At 36.4% G+C, this 14,763-nt stretch overlaps 2 protein-coding genes across 2 annotated transcripts; both read right to left on the reverse strand.

Moving 5' to 3' along the window:
* Positions 1 to 446: 446 nt before the first annotated feature.
* Positions 447 to 1,471, reverse strand: LOC129889558 (60S ribosomal protein L2, mitochondrial). The gene is made up of 2 exons (XM_055964917.1): positions 1,337 to 1,471; positions 447 to 1,251 (listed from the first exon to the last, which is right to left on the reverse strand). Exons 1-2 carry the CDS (start codon positions 1,407 to 1,409, stop codon positions 716 to 718), a joined length of 609 nt encoding a protein of 202 aa, XP_055820892.1. The 5' UTR covers positions 1,410 to 1,471; the 3' UTR covers positions 447 to 715.
* Positions 1,472 to 6,866: 5,395 nt separating this feature from the next.
* LOC129890728 (uncharacterized) lies at positions 6,867 to 14,200 on the reverse strand. Its single transcript, XM_055966220.1, has 6 exons — positions 14,119 to 14,200; positions 9,477 to 9,596; positions 8,973 to 9,086; positions 7,419 to 8,921; positions 7,251 to 7,319; positions 6,867 to 6,919 (listed from the first exon to the last, which is right to left on the reverse strand). Exons 1-6 carry the CDS (start codon positions 14,198 to 14,200, stop codon positions 6,867 to 6,869), a joined length of 1,941 nt encoding a protein of 646 aa, XP_055822195.1.
* Between the last annotated feature and the right edge of the window lie 563 nt (positions 14,201 to 14,763).

Below are 14,763 nucleotides of genomic sequence, written 5' to 3' on the forward strand. Positions count from 1 at the left end.
AGCAATAGTAACTTACGTAAAATATCGAGCAAAGAACAGGGGATGGGGAAGACCATCCCAGAATTACTAAGAGAAAACACTTGATTTATTGCAGGAAAAGCAGAAACATCAACTCATTAACTACTCAGAGCAACTCAAAATTATATTGGAAATGGGAACTTCACCATCAGATGCTATGGACATGCAAAAGCAACAGAAATACATATTTATTCCTGCCTGGATGCAAACAAACACAATGGGCTATGAGAGGGAAAAAGATCACCATACCTTTATTTCCTTAAATGCAGAGCAAGAATCAATACTATCCAAGTTATCCTCCACATTTAGGAAAATAAGAACTGTACAGGACAAATAATAATAGCAGCATGGAGAAAGAAAATTATATTAAGCAAATGAAATGTAATCATCTTTACCTATTCCCAGGTAAAAATAACAAAGGAGTAATATTCAAGGCACAATAAATCCTCAGAACTTGCAAAAACAATAGCTTACAAGGTAATTTTTCTACTGATCCTTCGAGTAACCATTAGTTTGAAACAAACCTGAAGTAACACAATTTTTATCAAACCAAAAGGCAGGAAAAAACTCTACCATTCCTAAACAAATTTCAAACTTGATTTGCTGATAATTATTGTCTCCTCATGAACTTCATCAAGAAAATGTAACATGGACAAACAAGTATCCATCAAAATACCCACCCACCCCAAAAAAAGAACTACTTTTTCCTCTTAAGCGGCCCAGTTTTATACCCACCCTTAGTAGGTTTTCCCCAAGGTGTCAACGAAACTCTTCCATGACTTCCACTACTCTTACTCCTCCCTTCACCACCACCATGTGGATGATCAACTGGGTTCATCGCCACACCACGAACAGTCGGTCTCCGTCCAAGCCACCTAGATTGTCCAGCCTTCCTCAACTTCTTCGTCCCATGTTCCGGATTCGAAACTTGCCCTATAGTCGCCCTACATTTAACATCAATCAGTTTCTTCACACCGGAAGGTAACTTCACTTCACAGTACTTCGTAGAAGCGTTGGGTTCCGTAAGTATCTTAGCAGACGTCCCAGCTGATCGAACCAATTTCCCACCTTGTCCAGGTCGCATCTCGATGTTGTGAATTAGGGTTCCGATTCGCATCATACCTAATGGCATACAACTTCCGATTTGAGAACTGATGTCTAATGAGAACTGTTCCATCATTGATTCCAGTTCCTTCGATGGTTTCATTTTGGATATCATTGCTTCAAATGGACCTGTAACATTGTTTTAAAAAAAAAATTGGGTTAAATTGTAGAGATTTTGTGTTGATTGAAATGAATATAGAGAAATATAAAGTACTTGTAGAGAAAGAACGATTGATGACATTGCGAAGAAGGGAAGATGAAGCCATTCGAGCTCTGCAAAGAGCCATTTTCGTTTGTGTGTTCTTGCAGGGGTAGGGTTTAATAATTAACAAATTTGGGCCAAAATATACCTATGATTTATTTTAAAATCTTATAGTAAAATTTATCTCAAATTTTTAATATTTTATATAAAAAAAAGTCCATCTAGTTATGACTCTAAGTCAACTATTTCTTATCTACCATTTTCGACCATTTCATCATAAAATACATGCATTATATGAAGAAATTGTTTATAAAATGTGGAAAAATTATATTAAAGAATAATTAGTTATTATTGTTGTTATTGTTTATTTTTTTACTGATAAATTTTCGTAATTAATTGTGAATTTGACGAATTGTAGTAGCTAGTAATTGTGTTATTAGTAGTTTTTATTAAATATCGTATTATGATTTTAGGATAATATGTTATTAGTTTATTATTAGAATGATAATTTTGTGCCAAATTTATGGATATTTTTGAAAAAAAATTTAGAACTCACGTGTATAAGTCACGTTTCTTGATTATATTTTTTTTATATAAAAAAAAGTGAAATATGTTTTCAAATAGTATGGTCAAACACATTTTGAAATTTTAATTCAAACTTCATTCAAATCTGATGGGCGTTTGACCATAAAAATTAAATATTTTACATTTTATTTTAATTGTTTTTTTAGTTGGAGTTAGAGTTGTGTTTGACCATACTTTTGTCAAAAAATATTTAAAGATGAATGTATTTTCTAAATATATTTTATACTCCTTAATTTTTTTAATAATTGGCAGAATCACCTACTTGACTAATTTACTTGATACATACGATCAAATCTGATCTAAAAAAGATATCTCAAAATAGATAATCACATAATGTCACAGATTAAATTCTATATACGAGCTACTACATACTATTACCCAATTTTTTATTTTTTTATTTGAACCTTTTGAAGTTGAAGTTGAAGATAGATAGAATTGTGTTTGATTATAATTTTTACAAATAATATATGATTGTTTGAATGTACTTCTCCTAAAAAAAAAGATGAAATATCAGTTAAATAGAGTCATCTTTATAAAAATAAGAAAATTAGGTGAAAAAAGATTTTAGGTATTTTTCAAATTTTGAATATAATTTTTAAGTTGTATTTTAAATTTTTTATGATCAAACACTGATTCTCAAATAAAATAATATATTTTTTTTAAAAAAATAATCATGGCCAAATAAGTCCTTGATTTTTCAAAAAAAAATTAAAAATTTATAATCAAACACCAGCTAAAAATGCGACAAAGTGCTCGAACTTGGGTGATATAAATATAAATGAGAGATAATAAAAAATATAAAAAACAAGAGAAATATTTATTAAGATAGAAAAAATATCTATTATTGAGATATGAGAAGAAGAAAACACTAAACTTAATATGGAATATCCTAGAGTTTATGGCAAAAAAACGTTCTTAAACTATATTCCCAATTTAAGCTATATTCTTAAATTATCCTTCTTATCAGAAAATAATTTCAAGTATTTAAAACTTAACAATTTCTATTATTTTTTCAAAATTTGTCAAAAAATTAATGATTTTCACACAAAAACATGTGCAGTTCACACCAATCTGAATCGTTTTAAAGAAATAAACTTATTATGAAATATCCTATTTTCAACATATGGAATATTGGTGATTTCAAGTTTGGACCCTGAATCATTTTTTATAAGGAATAATTTACCTCAAAATGAGATTTTTCGATGTGAATTTGATTGGCAGTGTTCCAACGAGCCATAACACGCGCATTAGAGCATTATGATTGCCAATCAAAATGTTTTTCTTCTTGTGGAAAGTGTGGCATGCAAATTTCCTTTCCTTTGAATGACATTATGGGGAGACTTGGCCATACAATATTCCGAAGATCTTGATTTTGTAATTGATCGTGTAAGCACGGATGCTCTCGAAGTGGCCGACGAGGCGCAAAGCGAGGGAACTCGTGAAATCCCTCTTTGTCTATGGCCTATGCCAATTGGTCTTATTCGGATGAGTTGCATTTCGTTTTTCTTTTGTTAGTTTATCAGTTAGGGCCAAATCCAAGGGGACCGGCCAAGGCTTCGACAGGACCTGCATCTCGAATGAATCTTCCGATGTCAATGAGGTCGAGATCCCCCTTCTCGGGCAGGAAAGAGAACGAAAATGGACCACAGATGGTAGTCGTGGTTGATTTTGATTCGAGAATCTTACGGAAGATCCTGCAGTAGTATATTCAGTTGTTTGCGGTGGAATAAATTCAAACGTCCAGGCCAACAGATCCACAACAAATAAACATTGGAAATCATGAATTGGACGAACTTAAAAGTACAAACAACTTAAGTTGATTTTTCACGTTTTTTTTTTACTATTTCGCCATTTTTAGCAGTCTAAAAACATATCCATTCTCAATTTTGGATTTTGATGAAAAATACTGTTGAGATTGTTTGACCATCTCCAATCCACCTCTATTTTACTCTCTATTCTCTATATTTGAAAAGTAAAATAGAGAATGGACACTCCAACCACCCTCTATTTTACTCTCTTCACTCCAAATATAGAGAGTTGACTAGTAGTTCTCCAAATTTGGAGAACTACTATTCACACTCTCTATTTCACTTTTTGAATATTTTTTCATTATAACTCCTAGTCACACTCTCTATTTCACTTTTTGAATATTTTTTCATTATTGTATTATTTTTCTACTTCTATTATACAATATTTGTAATTAGCATATTATAAATCATATAATATCATTAATTAAATCTTTAATATTCATAATTCTTTTTTAATGTAATACAACATTTTAGAAATATATTATTTAGTATATATTACTATCATTCCTGATTAATAATTTTTGTTATTTTTTAAAAATTTCCATCACTTTAATTTTCGTCAAATATTTCAAATATATTATTCGATATAATTGGATTAAGGAAGTACTACATGATATAATGACTACATGTATTATATTGCACAACATGATAATCGAGGATGAACGTGATCTTAATGCACCAATTCAAAATGTCGCAGAGGCTCCAACTCCAACGACAAAAATGGTGATAGATGAACAATTTTTAGCTAGACATAAAAAATTAAGAACGAAAATGCTCATTTTGAACTCAGTAATGCATTACCAGAGCATTTATGGGAGCAATGTAATAATCTTGAAAATTGAGTATTTATGTAATATTTATGTAATTGTATTTCATTAATGATATCACTTTTATTTGAATTGTCCGTTAATATGTATATTATTTAATATTTTCTTGCCATTTATGTTATTTAGAATTTTTTTTAAAAAAATTATATTAAATATTAAGTATTTGAAAAAAATATTATATTATATGAAAATTAAATATGGTGATTATTTGAAAAAAAATGATTTATATTATGAAATAAGAAAATAATAATGAAATAGAAATAATAATATAATATTGAAGAGAGAAGAAGATTCATTTTTAGAAAGTAAAATAGAGAATTTGATTGGAATTGATTGTCATCGATTACTCTCTATTTTCTATATTTGGAGAGTAAAATAAAGCGTGGATTGGAAATACCCTTGATAAGTCCAAAGCGTATATCGAACACTGTATAAAAAAAAAAAGAAAAAAAAAGACAAATTATCAAATATTTAACAAAATCAAAAAGCTTAAGTCATCTACAACCCCTCAAAGTTATTTGCATAATTCATTTAGACACCTCAATTAGGACTACTGTCTATTAGACACTCTAATATTAACAAATATGTGTCTATTGGACATAAAATGATAACTAGCCTTAAAAAAAATTGTGCGTGTAATTTACACACATTGTGTTAAAAAATCACGAATAAAATTATGACATGTGGCACATGGGCCCATCTAATAGTAAACTATAAATCTTCAATTTTAATAAAATGAAAAATATTTTCAGTTTTAATCGTCCAAATAATTAATTGACAAAAAAAAAAAAAAGGAAAATCTCCTTCCCCCTCCCCACACAACCTCACCCACCTATTTTGCCCTTTCTTCTTCACCATCAATATCTGGCGATAACGATTCTTCCGGCAAATAAAAAGAACAAAAAAGAAAATATCTTCCCCTCCCGGGCTCAAATTCACCCACCTAACCCTTTGCCCCTTTTTTCTTCCCCTGTAATCAGCTATACTCTATTACTTCGATGATTATTGAGGTTTTTGTGAAAATAAATCAACCTCAACAATTTTTTTTGAAATCGACGGTGAAGAGAAATCAAATGTATATTGAATTCTTTTATATTATTTTTAATAAGTTTAATGAATGATAATGTTTGCTCGATCGGAGTGACGAAAATAGAGATGGAGAATATTGGTCAACTTTCTTCACTCTAATACACAAATTTATTTTTTCTTCTTGGAAATTCAATTAACAAGTTCAATTTGTTTTTTTTTTTTAAAAAAAAGAAGAACCAAAACAAAATTAAAGTTGAGAATTTTAAAATCTTTATAATGATGGGTTGAAGAAGAAGATGAGGGATACAATAGGTGTAGGGTGAGGTTGTTTTCTTTTTGAATTAAGAGATTAATAATGTTGAATTAAATTATTTTTCTAGTTATTTAGGTGATGCATGCCAAATGTTCAAAAACTATGTACAAACTTATCTAAAAAAAATAAAATTGAATTCATTCACGCTCTCAAATGCAGTGAGGTACACTTATTTTGTCATATCAATATTTTGTATTTAATAAACACATATTTTAAATAATTTAAATATTTAATAGGTATAAATTCTAATTAAAATGTCCAAGTAAATTATGACCACAATTTAAGGGCTATATCACTTCAGCTAAATCAAAACCTTCATTTCCAAAAACGGTTAAAGAGACGTTTTGATTGATTTATAAGTTGTTTTCAGTTTTTTTTTAAGTATTTAACTGATTAATTTAAAATTATTTTATGCTTAAAGTAAATCCTAATAAATAGTTTTTTTTTTTTTTTTTATGGGAACAGACCCTACACGAGGCTCCCACCTCTCGTGCACAGTCAGGGGTTAAGCAACACCCCCAAGCCTTAACATAAATAATCAAAATAAAAATACAAGGAGGGGGACATAAACCTTACCTCCGATCTTATGGTGGTTCATAAGTCGGCTAACCTATTAAGGTCGGCTAACTCATCCCCGATACAAAAAGAGACTAACTATAACTAGAAAGCAGTAAACCTGTGAGAGGACTCCTCCCGGTACAATTCAACTATGAAAGCATAAATGAGGGAGACTCTCCCCTTCCATGAGAAAAAAGAAAAGTAACCTACACTAGTCCTATTCCAACTATGCTACGTACCAGACATAGCTACATTGAAGAAGAACAAGTATACGAAACTTCTATCTCGCATGGGATGGGAAATTCTTTTCATCTTTGCTCTTTTTAGTCTTGTCGTACCAAGAAAATCCAGGTGAAATATGCCTTTGTATCAGTATCATGATTACCAGCTAAGGAGGCTGAAAGGATAGGAAATATATGGAACTATAGTAGCCAACAACCTTTGATTTGTTGTGGAAGAAAGTGTAGCTGTGCACCTGCACAGACAGACAAAACCAGAAACATGCACAAGCAACCAAGTCTGGAGGTTGCTGTACGTGGGTGTGTTGGTTTTGGCCTCTGTTGTTGCTGATGCTGTTGAACTTCATCTTTCAATTCTGCACTTTCAGCTTCAGCTCTGTGGTTGAGTTGTTGTTTGGTGTGTGGCTGAGTAGTTGTTTGGTGTTGTGTTTCCACAGTATGTATATGGAGTTGATGGAGGTGTATCATTCTACAGCTACTCATGATATTGTTGTTGGTTCTTGGATGTTGTCTCTGAGGGTGTTGGAGTTCCTTCTGGGTTCCACTGTTGCCTGTATCTCCAACAACCATTAGCTTGTATTTGTTCCTTATCTGCTTCAAGTTGGTGTAGCTGTTGCAGCTGTTGATGGAATGCATCTGATATGTATGGAGAGGTGATCCATGCTTTAGTATCCAGTTGTTTACAATTATGAGGATCTGCACCTGCACAGACAAACAACAACAAAAACAACAAACCCAAGGCTGCCAATCTGCAGGTTCTGATGGCTGCAGTCTCCCTAGGCTGCTTGTTGGTCTTTGTTATGAGGTGGTTAGACTTCTTGGAGTACCTGTACAGAAAAACAAAACAAACAAACTTGTATATGTTTCTTGTCTGCTGCAGGTGGATGGAGTTGTTGCTGGGGTGACTGCTCTTGGGGCTCAATGCAGCTTCAAGGAGGAAGCTGCAGCTGGGGTACCTGCATAAATCAAAACGACTGCACCTCACAACCAAGGGGATCTGCAGGCTGCTGTACCCATGTTCCTTGTGTGCTGCCAGTTGGTAGAGTGTTTGCTGTGGTGTGTTGATGTTAGAGAGTGTGGATGTCCCTAAGAAAAAACAATCAGCCAAAGACAAACAGCCAAACAAACACAAAAACCAGAAGGAAGTTGCATTTCTGCATAGTCCTTGTGGAGGCCTCTTAGTAATTGTTTTGGTATTTGTTTTGGTGGTTGTAGCTGTGATGTGTTCTATGTAGGTGTTGGGAAGACATGTTGATGAGTCCATCCTGACATCTGCATCTACACAACAAACAAGAACCAGCAAGAAAGGAGCTGAGGTTAATAGAAAAGATCTCAAACAAGTGTGCATCTTCTTGTTGCTTCCTTTGTGATTAGGTTGCTTGTTGGTGTCAGTTACACAAGAATGGATGTCCTTTGTTGTGATCAGGTTCAAATTCTTGGAGTACCTGCACAGACAATCAAAACCAACAAACCACACAACCCAAGAAATCTGCATGCTGCTGTAACCAATAGTAGTACTATTAGGTTGTATTTGTTCCTTGTCTGCTGCAGGTTGGTGGAGTTGTTGCTGGGGTGTGTTGATAATAGAGAGTGTGGTTGACCAGCTGAGTGTGTTGCTCCATAGAAGCCCCAGGACATTGCATCCCTCATAGCAGTTCCAAAGAGGGCCTGCATAAGTGGACAAAGGCCATGTCCAAAAAGATGGAGAAGAACAAGGCCAAATACTGGATTGGATGTTATGGGATTGTGTCTGTGAATTCCTGGTGATCAACTCCAATTTCTGATGGAATAGCTCCCCAGTTTTTGATGTCCCTAAGCAAAAACTAACAGCCAAATACAAACAACCAAACAACCACAAAATCCAGAAGGAAGTTGCTGCTCTGCACAGTCCTTGTGTAGGACTCTTAGTGATGGCTGCAGGTTCCCTAGGCTGCTTGTTGGTCTTTGTTTTGAGGTGGTTAGACTTCTTGGAATAGCTCTCCAATTTCTGATGGAATAGCTCTCCAGTTGTTGATGTACCTGCAGCTACACAACAACCAGGAGCCAGCAGGACAGGGGTTGTACAATGGGCTGCTGCAAGTGTTGAGCTTTTAGAGAGTTCATGGATGGAGTGGAGAAACTGCTGAAGGTTTGTGTGCAGCTCCAATTTTGTGTTGGAGCATGCTTCACAGAATAGAGGATCCTCTCTTGTGATCTGGTTCAAGTTGCTTGTGTGTGGCTCCCCATTAGTTATTGCACCTAAACAAAAACAAACAAAGGAATACATACAACCAAACAAGTACCAAAAACAATAGGGGGCTCCATTTCTGCACACTCCTTTTGTTTCAGTCATGGAGAGTCCTGTAGCAGTGTTGTCCTCCATGTATTTGTTGTTAGAGCATGCTGGTGTATATCTCCAACAACCTGCAATTACACAGCAAATAACCAAAGACAAGCAAGGACCTGTACAGGTTAATAGAAGAGAAAGGATCTCAAAGAGAGTTTTGGAGCCTGTTAGCATTTTCCATGTCGCTCGACTAACGTCTCCTCTTATCCGTTTGAGCTGGAACTTTCTGAAGTTTGCATATATATTCTCTCCTTTATCCATGCAAAGTTTGAAGGCTTGTTTCCCAAGATGGAGCTTCAATTTAGCAAAATTCTTCCTTTTTAACTTTAAGACAGCTGATTGTTTCAAGCTCGCTCGCCTAACGTTTCTAATTGTCCGTTTCAGCTGAAATTTCTTGGGCCTTGTCAAAAAAACATAAGCTACAATCCTGCAAATTTTGGGAGCCTTTGGACAGGCCCACATGATACCCCTCACCCTGCACCTGCTGCCCTGCTGAGGCTTAGAGGCTGCAGGGGGTTTGGAGGATGTATTTGTGCTCTTCTCTATGTATTTGTTGTTGAAGAGTGCTGCTATATCACTCCAAACACCTGCGGTAATACAGCAAACAAACCCAAACAAGACATAATATACACAGACTAGCAATAGAGAAAGGACCTCATTAAGAGCCTTGGAGACTGTTATCATTTTCCAAGTCGCTCGACTAACGTTTCCAATTCTCCGTTTGAGCTGAAACTTTATGAAGGTAGTATATATATCCTCTCCTTTAGTCCTGCAAAATGTGAAGGCTTGTTTCCCAAGTTGGAGGATCCAAATTACTAAAGACCCTCTCTTTATGCTTAAGGCAGCTGAATGTTTCCATGTCGCTCGCCTAACGCCTCCGATTATTCGTTTGGGCTGAAACTTTTTGGGACTTGTCAAAATATTATATTCTACCATCCTGCAAAGATTGGGGGCCATTGGACAGGTCCACATGTTACTCCTCACCCTGCACCTGCTGCCCTGCTGAAGCTTAGCGGTTGCAGGGTGTTTGGAAGTTGTTTTTGTGCTCTTGTCTATGTATTTGTTGTTGAGGAATGCTAATATATTACTCCAGACACCTGCAATAATACAGCAAACAAGCCCAAACAAAACATAATATACACAGACTAGCAATAAAGAAGGGACCTCAGTAAGAGCTTTGGAGAGTGTTATCATTTTCCAAGTCGCTCGACTAACGTCTCCAATTATCCATTTGAGTTGAAACTTTATGGAGTTAGCATATATATCCTCTCCTTCAGTCCTGCAAAGTTTGAAGACTTTTTTCCCAAGTTGGAGGGTCCAAATTACTAAAGACCCTCTCTTTAGGCTTAAGGCAGCTGAATGTTTCCATGTCGCTCGCCTAACGCCTCCAATTATCCGTTTGGGCTGAAACTTCTTGGGACTTGTCAAAATAATATATTCTAACATCCTGCAAAGTTTGGGGGGCATTGGACAAGTCCACATGCTACTCCACACCCTGCACCTGCTGCCCTGTACCATCCTGCTAAATCCTAAATCTATTGGTAAGGAGATTATCCTATAAGAGCAGTAAATTAGGGAGACTCTCCCTTTTTCAATGGACCTAATTATCATTATTAATATCAGTTAATAACTCAATGTATGAAGAAGTTCCTTCAATGTGGTTGATTGATCTTCTTCATCTTGGTTCTCCTGAAGCTAGCCATGCCAGCTTTGTCCATTTTGTAATGTCCCTTGGTCTCTCTTGGAAGCTGCTGAAAGCTGTAGTAGTGTTGTGTATAGCTTTTCATGTGGCTTTCCTTTGAGAGTGAATCTGCAGTGTAATTAGCTTCCCTAAAGATATGACTGAACTGGAAATTCTCCAGTTTGCTAACCAATACCTGCAATTCAGTAGTATAAGCAACAATGTTCCATGGAGGTTTAGCCTCTTGTTTGAGCCACTTGATTAGAAGTTCAGAATCCACTTCAAGGGCTACCCTGCTGTATCCATGTTGTAGGCACCACTGAATACCAATAATTGCTGCCTGCACTTCAGCTTGGTTATTAGAACCACAACCTAGTGGAGATGCAAAAGCATATATTAACACTCCATTATGGTCCCTTAGAATGCCCCCTGCCCCTATCTTCCCTGGATTGTTAAGGGCACTCCCATCTGTGTTTAGCTTGATCATTGTAGGCTGTGGTTTAGTCCAGCATACTTTGGTTATTCTCAATTCATGTTGGCTTTTTTCAACCATGGTAACCAAATCTGCCCAATTACTTGGCAAATCAATATATGGATACACAGTGGAGATAAGCATATATAGATCTTTGGATATTGAGAATATTACTCTAGTTGCATTAGACTTCTTGCCCCCATACTTGCAGGCACATCTATTCTTCCATAGATTCCAAAACACAAAAATGGGGGTGGCCTGCATTACTAACTTATGTAGCTCATTGTTAGTTTTGATTAGCCACCACCTCATCAATAGGTTTTTTAGATGAATGTTGCTGTGTTGCAGACCCCAGTACCCTGAGAAGTGCTTCCATATGTGTTGTGCAAAGTAACCTGATACAAAGATATGCTCTATATCATCAAGACCTGCTCTATAACAACAGGAGCATGCTGCAGGAGCATGTCCAAATGCTACTATTCTGTCATTTGTGGGGAGTTTAAGTTTGAAAGCTCTCCAAAGCAGAAAAGAGGCCTTGAAAGGAATACTATTGTGCCATATGTTGCTGTTAGTGGTTGATCTTGTCTTTTTCTTCCTTACCAACTCCCAGGCTGATGAACAAGTGAAATTACCATGAGAGTTAGGCTTCCAGTAAGCTTGATCCTGCATATTTGGATTGTAGCTGATGGGAGTGCTGAGAATTCTGTGCACCAGCTGAGGGGGTGCATGTTTTCTTACTTTCTCTTCATTCCATCCTCCATTTTCCATGAATTCTGATACAATAGAGTTATTCAATCTGGGGAGACTTTCATTGTGGTAAGCTAAGGGACCTACCCCTAGCCAATCATCCCACCAAAAGCTGCTTGTTCCAGACTTAATCCACCACTGTATATGAGGTTCTATATCCTTTTTGTTGCTCATCATATGCTTCCACATTAGGGATTGTCCTGTGTTCCACTTTTTAATGACTGGATGAGCCCTTTGGCAGTATTTTGCTTTAAGGAATTCCCCCCATAGTGTCTTCTTTGATCTGAAAGTCCACCACTGTTTGTATTGGAAGGATAAGCACACATCCTCTAATTTTTTAACACCTATACCACCCTCCTCATAAGGATAACTGAGAGTATCCCAAGAGGCCTAGTGATATTTTCTTCTTTCAGTATCCCATCCCCAAAAGAAGTCAGCAATTAGTCTTCTGATCTGATTCATGGTGGTCTTGGTAGGACTGATAGCTGACAGCAGGTGTATAGGAATGGATTGCAGCACTGTTTTCACCAAGGTGACTCTACCTCCATAGCTTAACATTTTAGTCTGCCATCCCCTAATCCTGCTTAGAACCTTAGAAACCATACTAGAGAAGTATATGATCCTTTGTCTTCCTATATATAGGGGGCAGCCTAGGTAAGTGATTGGGCCATGAGTGCATTTGTATCCTGTGATCATGCTGACCCTATCCACCACACCAGAGGGAGTATTTAGTGGCATCATGATTTGACTCTTATCTTTATTGATAAGTTGTCCTGAAATAGCTTCATACAGTTTAAGAGTTTTGGTAATCAGTGTAAGTGAAAAGTTGCTGGTAGATGTGAAAATGATCACATCATCTGCAAAGCTCAAGTGATTTACTTGAGGACCTCTTCTTTCCATCTGGAATCCTGTGTATAAATGATGGTGATGAAGATTGTTGAGAAGCCTAGACAGAACTTCAGCTCCAATGATGAATAAGGTAGGGGATAGGGGGTCTCCTTGCTTGAGTCCTCTTGTAGAGTGGAAGAAGCCATGCCTTGCACCATTAATGATGACTGAGTACCAATTGTTTGACATAATCCTCCAAACCATATCAATCAACACTTCTCCAAACCCCATTTTCCTCATGACCATACAAATGAATGACCAAGAGACCCTATCATAGGCCTTGGCCATATCCAGCTTTATCACCACATTATCCCCAGCCTTTGGTCTCTTAATATTGTGGATGATTTCTTGAGCTAACATTATGTTCTCAGCAATACTCCTACCTTTAACAAATCCAGATTGGTTATCTGAGATTAGCTGAGGCAATATAGGAGCAATTCTGATGCTTATCAACTTAGAAATGATCTTGTTAGTGAAGTTGCTGAGAGAAATAGGCCTGTATTCTGATAGGCTGCTGGGATGCTCATTCTTAGGAAGTAGAGCTAAGCATGCATGAGAAATAAACTTGGGAATACCATGTCCATTGAAGAAATACTGGACTAATCTCAGTAGGTCTTCACAGATGATATCCCAGCATGAATGAAAGAATTTCCCATTCATTCCATCTGGTCCAGCAGCTGATGTAGGGCTCATAGAAAATACAACTTTCTTCAGCTCATCCATAGTAGGTAAGGCTTGCAGGCTCTCATTCTGCTCCTCTGTAACCATCCTTGGAATGCACTTAAGAACATCTTCCCTGATCAGTCTCTCTTCTCCAGTGAATATTTTTTCAAAGTGTGCTGTGGCAGCTCTTGCAATATTGTCTTCACCTTGAATAGTATTGCCTTGTTCATCACTAATCTGATGGATGAATAACCTTCTTCTTCTTCCTCTGATAATAGCATGAAAATAGCTGGTATTGGCATCTCCATCTTTGAACCAATGAAGTTGACTTTTCTGCTTTAAGATAGCCTTCTCCATCTTCAGATATCTGATGTACTGAGCATTGATCTGATGTAGCTTGGACCTGTTCTCTTCAGTATTGTCACTGATTATTTTCTCTTCAGCTTGTCTCACCTGCTCTTCATATTCTTTTACTGAAGCAAAGATGTCCCCAAACTCATTTCTTGACCACTTACTAAGAGTATTAGAAACTCTTTTCAGATTTGGGTTCCCATTGGATTTCCTTCCACAGGATTATCCCAACATGCTTTTACAGTGCTAAGGAAATTGTCATTGTCTGTCCAGGAGTTTAGAAATTTGAAATACTTGATAACATTACCTTGTTTTGCCCTGCTTTCCATCAATAGAGGGCAATGGTCAGATCCTGTGGAGGCTAAGTGACTGACAGTTGTTACAGGCATGACTTCTAACCAAGAATCATTAACCATGGCCCTGTCAAGTCTTTTCCAAATTCTAGCATCTTTGTCCCTATTGTTGCACCAGGTGAACTTCTGCCCACAGAACCCCAGATCAGTGAGTCCACATGCTTCTATCACACTAATAAACTCAAAGCTCTTGTTCACATTATATGGCTGGCCCCCCATCTTTTCTTCAACATCTGTAATAACATTGAAGTCTCCAATGGTGCACCAAGGCTTCTCCTTACTGGAGAACTGCAACATCTTGTCCCATAAGTCTCTTCTCATGTAATCCTTGCACTTTGCATAGACAAAGGTAATGAGGTAGCTATTAGGACAAGCCACATGATTGATCTCACAAGTGATCTGCTGCTCATCCTGGTCCAAAATGTTGCAGGCAATGTCTTTGTTCCAGAATAACCAGATTTTGCTATTGGAGTTGGACATAACATTATCCATACCTAGCTGAATTCTGTGGAACTGAATTTGAGATTTGTTGGAAAAAGGTTCCAGCACTGCTATGATAGACAGCTTATGAAAGTCTTTCAACCTTTGTAACCTATCAA

The sequence above is a fragment of the Solanum dulcamara genome, chromosome 5 (genome assembly GCF_947179165.1).
Source record: "Solanum dulcamara chromosome 5, daSolDulc1.2, whole genome shotgun sequence".
NCBI classification, from domain to species: domain Eukaryota; kingdom Viridiplantae; phylum Streptophyta; class Magnoliopsida; order Solanales; family Solanaceae; genus Solanum; species Solanum dulcamara.

Bases quoted from the DNA above. Each gene is read 5' to 3' on its own strand.
- LOC129889558 (XM_055964917.1), bottom strand. From the start codon at position 1,409: ATGGCTCTTTGCAGAGCTCGAATGGCTTCATCTTCCCTTCTTCGCAAT. The intron at 1,252-1,336 runs GTACTTTATATT...ACAATGTTACAG, and splicing joins CAATCGTTCTTTCTCTACAA to GTCCATTTGAAGCAATGATA.
- LOC129890728 (XM_055966220.1), bottom strand. From the start codon at position 14,200: ATGCCTGTAACAACTGTCAGTCACTTAGCCTCCACAGGATCTGACCAT. The intron at 9,087-9,476 runs GTATCATGTGGG...GTGTAATTGCAG, and splicing joins CAGCAGGTGCAGGGTGAGGG to GTTGTTGGAGATATACACCA. The intron at 6,920-7,250 runs GTTGTTGGAGAT...CTGTCTGTGCAG, and splicing joins GGAACAAATACAAGCTAATG to GTGCACAGCTACACTTTCTT.